Source organism: Arachis hypogaea, chromosome 13, assembly GCF_003086295.3.
Source record: "Arachis hypogaea cultivar Tifrunner chromosome 13, arahy.Tifrunner.gnm2.J5K5, whole genome shotgun sequence".
Taxonomy (NCBI): Eukaryota; Viridiplantae; Streptophyta; class Magnoliopsida; order Fabales; family Fabaceae; genus Arachis; species Arachis hypogaea.
In genome coordinates this window covers 44,822,575-44,832,725 of record NC_092048.1, presented here as the reverse complement: position 1 = coordinate 44,832,725, position 10,151 = coordinate 44,822,575, and the positions used below count along the sequence as shown (strand labels likewise).

General features: G+C 37.8%; 1 protein-coding gene across 1 annotated transcript; it reads right to left on the bottom strand.

The window, feature by feature from the left end:
• Window positions 1-5,294: 5,294 nt before the first annotated feature.
• LOC140177587 (uncharacterized) lies at window positions 5,295-6,417 on the bottom strand. Its single transcript, XM_072210717.1, has 2 exons — window positions 5,824-6,417; window positions 5,295-5,609 (listed from the first exon to the last, which is right to left on the bottom strand). The coding sequence occupies exons 1-2, from the start codon at window positions 6,415-6,417 to the stop codon at window positions 5,295-5,297; spliced, it is 909 nt and encodes a 302-aa protein (XP_072066818.1).
• Window positions 6,418-10,151: the final 3,734 nt, after the last annotated feature.

The following is a 10,151-nucleotide window of genomic DNA, read 5'->3' as shown; positions in this document are numbered from 1 at the left end:
TTGAAAATTGATAATGATTTATTAACCACATGAACGTTTTTCGGTTTGGTGGCCTTTGTGATTTTGGTTCTGTGCATGAAGGATTTTCGGTTCGGTGGGTTGTGGCATTTTAATTGACTTGTTTAACATATACATGCTTTTGGTTGTTGATGTATTGAATGAGTTTTGTTTAGGACAATTGACATTAGAGATAACTCTTTCACTTTGATAAGCCATACTACTATAAAATTGTCTCATTATATTTGATTAAGATATATGTGGTTGTTCTTATTTGTGTGAATAGTTATATACATTTTTCGGTTTGGTACCCTTTGTGATTTTGGTTCTGTGCATGAAGGATTTTCGGTTCGGTGGGTTGTGGCATTTTAATTGACTTGTTTAACATACACATGCTTGTGGTTGTTGATGTATTGAATGAGTTTTGTTTAGGACAATTGACATTAGAGACAACTCTTTCACTTTGATAAGCCATACTACTGTAAAATTGTCTCATTATATTTGATTAAGATATATGTGGTTGTTCTTATTTGTGTGAATAGTTATATATATTTTTCGGTTTGGTACCCTTTGTGATTTTAGTTCTGTGCATGAAGGATTTTCGGTTCGGTGGGTTGTGACATTTTAATTGACTTGTTTAACATACACATGCTTGTGGTTGTTGATGTATTGAATGAGTTTTGTTTAGGACAATTCACATTAGAGACAACTCTTTCACTTTGATAAGCCATACTACTGTAATAGTATTCTTGTTGATTGAAAGTTGATCATCATTTATTAACCACATGAACATTTTTCGGTTCGGTAGCCTTTGTAATTTTGGTTCTGTGAGTGAACGATTTTCGGTTCGGTGGGTTGTGGCATTTTAATTGACTTGTTTAACATATACATGCTTGTGCTTGTTAATATATTGAATGAAATATTGACCAAAACTTTTTATTACAGTAAAACACAACAAGAAAATGGCAACAATGAAGGAGAAGGCACATTATAACGTAAGCATATTAAATATATTTATTCACTTTCATTCGAATAATATCTATTTTGTATTATAAATATATCCTCACATTCTGTTTCAAAACTTGCAGAAAACTCACTATTGCAGATGCCAAACAAAGGCAAATATCAACAGTGTATAGGAAAATGAGTCAAGAAAAGAAAGATATTGTGGAAGAAATGGAATTTGGTGTCCTGGCACATGTCCCAGAAATGAACGTCTCTAATACACTGTTGAAAGAATTGCTTGATCGGTTTGATGAAGAGAGAGGATGCCTGAAAACTCTCCAAGAGAGAATATACGTAACTCCTCGGAAAGTAGCAGCTGCCCTCGGCATAACCAACGGAGGTAATACATTTTTCACTTACTGCTTATTTTCAGTTCATTGGTGTCCGAAAAATTAAACTGACCATTTTTGTCTAATTTTTGCTATTAAAATATTATAGAGAATCTTTTTCTTGAAAAGGTTGATTACAACAACATGAATCCAACAGACAAGGAAATATTTGACAGCGTCAAAATATTTCCTTGGCAACTTGACAAGAAATGTGCTGGACATGAGTGTAGAAGGGGAGGAGAACCGGAAAAAATTCAAGAAGACTTTTGTTGTCTTCATACAAAAGTGCTTCTTGCTCCCTACAACAGTAAGTCTGGCCTCTCCAATTCATAAGTCATCGATCTTTCATGTGGACAACATTCGGGAATGGGATTGGGCGAAGCATGTTCTCAACTTCTTGATGAAAGGAGTTGAAAACAAGAGAATGTGAAAGAAACAGTCTGTTCATGGCTGTGTTTTTGTATTAATGTTGATATACTTCCACGAAACCAAGTTTTCCCGCCTTTTTGCACCTGATGCTCCCCCTGCACCATGGGTGGCCTATTAGACAAGGCAAAGGATACTTGAACGGATTTTATCCGAAGCAACACAACCTTTGGTAAATACTCTACTAAAATTCTCCGAAAAATTTGCTTTCAAGTGCTTTTAAAATACTCTACTAACTAAATAAACTTCTGTTTTAGGTTATAATTAATTTATTTTCCTACTTGCAATTGTTAGTTTGTTGATTTAAAAGTTTCTGCATTAAGAAACATTTTTATTGATGATTAAACAGTTGTCATGTACTATTCAGCATATGAATATTTTTCGGTTCGGTAGGATTTCTTCATTCGGTTCACCGGATTGTTAATTTATTATTTTGATGATTAAATAATTGAGACCTTGTTTCTGTTTTAGGGACTTCTGTACAAAAATAAAAAAAATAAAGAAAAAACAAAAACAAGTAACTTGGACAAAAAAGAAAAAGGAAAGAAAATAAAAAAAATTGTTGAGACGGATTTTTCTTCAGAAGAGGAAAGACTTTCCGAATCTAAATCCGAAAGCTAGTAAATTTAATTTTAGATTAATTTCATTTAATTTGTATTTGCTTAAATTTGTTCTTATGCGCTTGTTCTTATGTATTGCAGAGAAGAAGAAATAAAAAAAAACTACAACAAAGAAAAGAAAACAACCACTGAAGGTGGTTAAAAAACAAACCAAAAAAACAAAGCATGTGCCTATAGATTCAGAGAGCACAAGCAAATCTGAAAACGAATAAGTATTGCATAATTTCTGTGAGACGTTTTGTTGATTGTATATATATTTATTTTCGGTTCGGTGGGCTTCTAAGTTTCGGTTTAGCACTTTAATTTATTTCGGTTCGGTGCTGTCTGTGAGTTTGGTTGACTTCATTGTTAGTGTCTTGTCTCCGGTATAAATTCAATGCGTTTATTTGTTTTATAGAGAAAATAAAATTGAGAAAACACCGGTAATAAAAAGAAGACAACCAAAAAGGGTGGCAAAAACACCAACCCAACCTGACAAGGAGTAAGTTTCTCGAATCATATTTTCTTTTATTGATAGAGTTAATAGTTAATTTCGTCCCCGAAAGTGTCTTTGATCTCCATTTTCGTCCCCGAAAGTCAAAATTAATCAAAAACATCCTCGAAAGATACCTGTGTTGATCACGTTCGTCCTTCCGTCTTCTCGGTTGATGAGATGGCAAACGGCCGCTTACGTGGCCCGTTAACTACCAAGTTGGCCAATGCCAGGCTGTAGCATGTTGTTGTTGACAAGATAAGTTTTGTTTAAGACATCAAATTAGTCCTTCGAGTTTATAAACCCTAATCCCAATTCGAACGATAAATACATCGAGGTGATCACTTTCAGTGGCAGTAGAGGTAAGTAGGAGGCGTAATCCCTGGCTGGCTGCGTGGATGGAGAGAGGAGATGGTGGTTGTGGTGGCGGTTTGTCACATGCATCGCACGACAGTCATGGATCCAGTGTTTCGATGCGAAGGAGGAGGGTGAATGCTCATGATGGATCATGTTTCTGTGGGCTGAAGACTGTGACAAAGAAATCTGGGATAGCGGAGAATCCGAATAGATTGTTTCATGCATGTCCAAGGTACCGGGTGAGTGATGGTAAAGGAAGTTAAAGCTTTTTCATGTTGTTATATGCTGTTGGGTGTTCTCTAATTTTTTTGTTTACTCCCATCTTAAATTGTAGAAGGGCAGTCACTGCAATTATTTTAAGTGGGTTGATGATGATGAATTCGAAGCAGTGGGTGTGTGTGGTACAAAGAAAGATGCAGGAGCTGATATGGAGGTTGAAGGTGAGTATGATGAATGGAGGGTGAAGGTGGCATGGAAGTTGGGCACTTTGGAAGCTGAAGTTAGAGCTTTGAAACTGCTAATGATTTTGTTGTTTGTAGTAGTTGTGATACTTTGTTGTTTCTTATGTACTTCTAAATGAACCCAGTTATCCTCTATGAACATGTAATGATGTATTGAAGTTGTTGATTTGAATGGGAGTAGTTATTTGAAGTTGGAAGCAATTCCCTGTCAAATGTGGATAATTTTATAAAAGTTGGCAATTAATTCTGTGTTTGCATGAATTATGTTGAGGCATAAACAAAATGAAGATAGTAAGTAATCTTAATAGTAACTTATCATTGATGCCTAATTGTCACATTGTCTTAATAGAGAAATAGCAGAACAAAGTCATAAGGTTCTTAGCTGACAAATACATTGTTCATAGACTAAATTACCACCACACCCAAAAGCAACAAACAGAATGTTGTGTCATACACAAAATGAGTCAACAACTACACATTCCTAACGAATCAAACTTTGTCATCAATCTTCCTTGGAGCCTTGAAGCCTGGAGTAGGCATAAAGGTCATGAATTTTTCTAGCCGCTTAGCAGTTTCAGAACTTGTCCCCTTAATGATCTCAGCAGAAACAGCCACAGATCCAGTTGTAAAATGCTTAGGGGAGGACGTTAACCTTGCTTTTCTTTTGATCACTTGCAACTTAGGTGGACTACCTATCAATTGATCCTGTATGATCCAGTACCAAATGAGTTTGTTACATGATTAGGCTACATTCAAATTTTTTTAGGAGTTAGGAGTGATGATACTACCTGTAGGGGCTCTTGGGTTGGTGGGATGCATTCTGATTCACTACTGTCACTCTCTGAGTCAGCCTGAGTGGGTGATGGAAGTGAAGGCATAGGTGCCTCAGCTTCTGTACCAGTATCAGTATCATTAGGGGCAGCATTTACTTCGGGTTCAGCACCTTCTGGAGCAGGGGTAACAACTGCCAATTGTAGTTGCATCTGCTTGGCATGTTCCTCAGCATCCACAGCCTTTTTCTTTGTGCACCCTCTTTTGTTGTGTCCAATCTCACCACAGTATATGCACCGGATTGGGTTGTATTTTCTTTTCATTTTTGTCTTTGACCCACTCGGTTGTTCTTCTTTGTCCCTTCTTCGCTTCTTTGTTGGCCTCCCAGGTTTAGGCTTCACTGGGGGTGGGACTGGTGCTGGATGTGGCATTTTTTCCCATAGATCCTGCCCCTTAACCGGATTGACATTAAAATAATAAGTACGCTTATACGCTTCCATCTTTAACCACTCATGGCAATATTCTTCAGGTCTCTTGTCATTCTTATCTTGAATTTCCGATATTGCATACATACACGGCATTCCTTTCAAGCCAAACAAATTGATACAGTAAACATACTATCATGAATGAAGACAATGTTAATTAAGTAAGAGAAGAAAGTTGTTACCTGTAAGTTGCCAAAACCTGAAGGTGCATGTGTGCTTGCCCAGGTCAACCACCATATTGGTCGGCCAGCTATCACTTCGTACAACTCCTCTTTTTCATCACCAGACCACTGAGGAGCCCAATGGCGGGACAGCACTGTCATAGCTTCCAACCTACTTTGCTGAACAGGAGGGAGAATTCCTTGGTAGTTCTACAACTTCTTTCTGTTATCAACCATACTCTTCATGATGATTTTCCTAACTTCCTCAGCCAGGGTCAGGATAGGCTTACTCTTTTCGTGTTTGATCTTTGCATTGAAAGACTCACAGGCATTATTGTATATGTTATCCACTTTCGGAACCTCACTATAATGCGCCTTCGTCCATGCCTCTTTTGGCCATTTATCAAGATACTGCCAAGCTTTCTCGTTGATCAACTTAACTCTCCTCATGTTTCTATCAAATTTAGTTGTTGTCCTTGACCTTGCACATTCCCACACAAGGTCTTTTAACTCACAACTACCCCACTGTTTTGAGAAATTGCGCCACAAATGCCACTGGCAGAAGCGGTGGTGAACTCTTGGAAAAACTTCCTAAACAGCAGGGATTAAACCCTGCACCAAAAGACCAAACATGAAAAGATATTAAATCATTTCAGTCCTCAACATAGAAATCATTAAATCAAACTAGTCCTTCAAAGAATATTTAGTAAATCAAATTAGTCCTTACAGAATTCATTACCTTATGCATATCTGAGATGAAGCACCATTTGTGCTGTCTGTAGTCACCTAGATCACTGTGAAGCAGTTCAAGAAACCATTGCCAATTATCCTTGTTTTCCACACTGACAATTGCATAGGCAATCACAAAGATATGATTGTTAGCATCTTGTCCGCAAGCAGTAAGAATTTGTCCTCCGTGTAGTGTCTTCAGAAACGCTCCATCTAGTCCAATTAGAGGTCTACAACCCGCCTTGCAAGCATCAAGACACACATAGAACCGATCAAATAGTGGAGGATTCTCAGGCATAGGGATCACACCAACTTGCACTCTGGATCCTGGATTGCTAGTAAGTAACTCGTTTGCATAATCCCACACTAAACCATACTGGGCTATCTCATCACCCTCTACAATTTTCCTAGCAGCTTTTAGTGCCCTGGTGATGCATGTGCTATTGAGGTACACATTACATTTTCGGACAAACCAATCATACACCTCTCGATGCTTCATAGTTGGGTGCTTTCTAAGCTTGGGTACTAGCTTGCTAAGTGTCCAGGTTTGGGTTGCAGCCCTGTTTTTCCTCTTTCTAGGGTAGGTGTGATTATCAACTAGCATTTTAATTTGTTAAGACAAGTCTTTACTGTTACAAGCACAATAAACCACCCATGGACAATCGTCTGATTTACAAACAGCTCTAACCCTAACTCTATCATTCTTGGTAAATAATATATTTCTACCCCACTGGATAGTGTAATCCCTAGTGGCTTGTATAAATTTAGCTTTTGATTTGAATGCCATACTAACCTCAAACTTCAGGTTTCCAAATTTGGTTTTTTCATTATATTGGGGATAAACAGTAGGTGTCTCCTCATCAAAGTCTAACTCCTTGCCAGAATCCTCTGAATGCCATGAGTCAGGATCTGAGAAACTTCCAAGATCATCATCATCTTCATCTGCATCTACCAAATCATAACATAGAAGACATTAAAATTTGGCCAAATGAAATATTAAAACAGTAGCAATCCAGATTCAGAGCTTACCAAATTTAGAGCTTTCTTCATCTTCGAAACCCTCATAACTTGAGTCATCAGTGTCAATTTCTTTATCCGCAAGTCTAGACTTAGGAGGCCTATGCTTCTCCTTTGCTTCAACTTTCTTTTGCTTTCTTTGTGAACCTTTTCCACTGTCACTATCACTGTCACTGTCACTCCTGTATAAATTGTCTCATAGAACTTTTGGAGGCTTGTATAACTCATCTTCAGTACTCTTATATGAGTCATGAGAGTCAGAATCTTCATCCTGGATGGGACCTTCTCTTACAGTTCTTCCGGATCTTGTTACTTTGCATGCACTGGTATTTCCTTTCTTGTTATTACTTTCTGGGTTCTTGGTTGGTTGAGAGGATGTTTTGGAATGATGTGGGGCTGTCTTTCCCTGATTGTTGGTTTTGGTTTGTTGAGGGTGGAGTTTTGTTGACTGCAAGAGAGTCTTTATGGGCTGAGAGGTGGTCTTTGAGGCCTGATGTGTTGGTTTGGTGGGCTGAGAATAAGGCTTATTGGGCTTACTGGGCTGTGAGGTTGGCTTCGTGGGCTGAGAATTGGGCTTACTGGGCTCAGAGGTTGGTTTCTTGGGCTGAGGGTGCTTCACTGTGGGAGTCTTCACAGGTTGGGAGTGGTGCATGTTGGCCTGGGAACTGAACTTCTTCTTCTTACTACTTCTTGCTTCCAGAAGAGCTATACCTTCCCCTATGTTGTCCACTACACAGGGCTGTGAGATGCAGTCCTCAAAGTATAGGTTGATCATATGTTGGTTCCTCCTACAATCCTTGTACATTGCAATCAAGTCAGCATCTGTCACTAACTTCTTCAACCCAGATGCAATCGGAACTCCAGGAACTTTCCACCAACAATTGCCAGCCTCAATGTATCCCAGCTCCTTATAGTAACCCCTTACAAAAAATACATCAAGTGTGTCTCCCTCAACACCCATCAATACCTCTGTATTATCAGGTTCATAAACCATGTCTCCATCCTCACCCGTCCTAAACAACCGACCATGGTGAAAAACAAACGTCATGGGAGGACCCTCCATCTACAATGACAAACACGAAAATATCATTCACAAACATAACCAACAACAACTACTCTGTATCAATCACCATCTAGTACACCCAGTTGGTAGCAATCAACCTTTAACCCGAAAAAAAATATGCAACAGAACCATCACTAAATTCAAACATCACTAACTACTGTCACAGAGCCATACAAAGTAACACAATCTCATACACGAAAATGCTAAAACAACACTAATACACCCATCATCACCCCAAAGCCTAAATCAGACGAACGTTAACACCACCACAGTAACAATACACCACATCACAGAATAAGTCAGAAATTATATTATGAGTTCAATCCTTACCTCTCAACGTCTCAATGCCTTCTTTTACTAGCAATGCAGCTCCAGTATAACATCAACTCTGCATTCAATAGCCAAAGCCTTTCCACTGTAATCGTCTAGCAGCACTAACGATCCATGTCGGGGTGGTGCAGAGCTTCGTTCAAACGATTAGGGCATACCTTGTGGGAGACGACACGTTTTGGAGTGAAAGACAGAGTGATGGTTGATATCAGACAGGGGTAAGGCATCGCAATGTTTAAATCCCTCTTCAGAAGACAAAACGGCGACGTTTCAACGCTACTGGCTCACTCAACCAAAACGACGTCATCCTGCTTCACTGTCACCTTGGTAGTTAACGGGCTATGTAAGCGGCCGTTTGCCATCTCATCAACCGAGAAGATGGAAGGACGGACGTGATCAACACAGGTATCTTTCGAGGACATTTTTGATTAATTTTGACTTTCGGGGACGAAAATAGAGATCGAGGACACTTTCGGGGACGAAATTGACTATTAACTCTTTATTGATACTTACATTTTAGGTTCCTTGATACTTATTTTATGAACTTTTAGAACTGAACAATCAAAAGACAATGCTGCCAAAAAAAGAAAACAAGCATTGGAGATAATAAGGGAAAAAAGATCAAAGAAAAGAAATGATGGAGGTCAGTCAAAAAACATTGCTCCGGATCAGTTTGACTCTCCACAGGCACAAAATGAATTCTCTCAGGCGTAAGATTCAGTTTATTATCCCGAATTCATTTTCTTACTATGCTTACTTTTGCTACAACCTTTTCTAATTTCTCTAGATTCAATTACTAATATTTATTTATCTTCCTTAGAGTGCCGACTGTAAATATGGATAATGAGCAACTGTTATAGACTCAAGGAAGCTCTACACCTTTTGTAAATGTCCCGAGCAATACCAGGTGAATTGGTTCACTGCATATTGTAATTTCGGTTCAGTGGTTGCTCAAAATTGAATTTAATGTGTTTCTAGACCTCTATTTTTAATCCTCGTTTCTATTTTTAATTTGTTATATTTTTTTAGGATAAATACCTCGGAAAGCCTAGTCAAATATTTTAGAAAAAAGAAAATCTTCCTAAGAAAGACTCTTAAAACTCCACGAGTGTAAGTTAAAAATATTTATGTCACTCTTTTAGATTTAGGTAATAATTTTTATTTAATTAATCACAAGGAAATTGTGTTTAAATGTCACTAGAGCTACACCTGATTCTGAGCTACAAATCGTTGAGTTTCAACAACAAACACGTTCTCAACCTTTGGAAGTGTGAGTTTTTCAATGTGCAAATTCCTATTTTTCAAAAAAATTCTAATTATTCAACATTAACTTTATCTTTATTTACATCCCTTAGACCTCCTCTTGCATTGTCTCTCCCAAGTTCAGTTCAGGAAGAGTTGATAAAGGATGACTTCATCTATGTCCCTCCACAAGAGGAAACACAACAAACTTCTAATAATGAGTAAGTTAATAAATATTTATTCACCACATGAATCTTGTTCAATGTTTACTGCTTATACATGGTTTAATTACGGTTCAGTTGAAACCAGAAATAAATTCAATGTGTTCCTGTCTTTGGACTCTCTTTTACTTATTACAGCTGCCCTCAAGAAGCTGAAAAGCAAGGTGTTACAGTGTCTCTTACGAGTTCTGTAATTGAAGACTTATTCAAAGATGACTATGTGTATGAAGTTTCTAATGAAGAGTAAGTTTCACATAAAAATTCTTTTTTTTTAATTTTAATGGTTGTTATTGAACTGTTTTTTATTTAATGCAACAGCCCTGCAAAAGAACAACAGCAACAAGCCCAAGAACCACCGGTGCAACAGCAATCAGAGCAAGAAGTACCTGTTAATGTGTAAGCATTAAATTCTTTAATATCATTTTTGTTTAATATAATTTCGGTTCACTGTAAGTTTGGATTTTA

Excerpts from the sequence above, each read along its gene's own strand:
- LOC140177587 (XM_072210717.1), bottom strand. The coding sequence starts at position 6,417 with ATGCTAGTTGATAATCACACCTACCCTAGAAAGAGGAAAAACAGGGCT. Across the intron at positions 5,610-5,823 it reads TCATCTCAGATATGCATAAG|TGGGGTAGTTGTGAGTTAAA; the intron begins GTAATGAATTCT and ends TTCTCAAAACAG.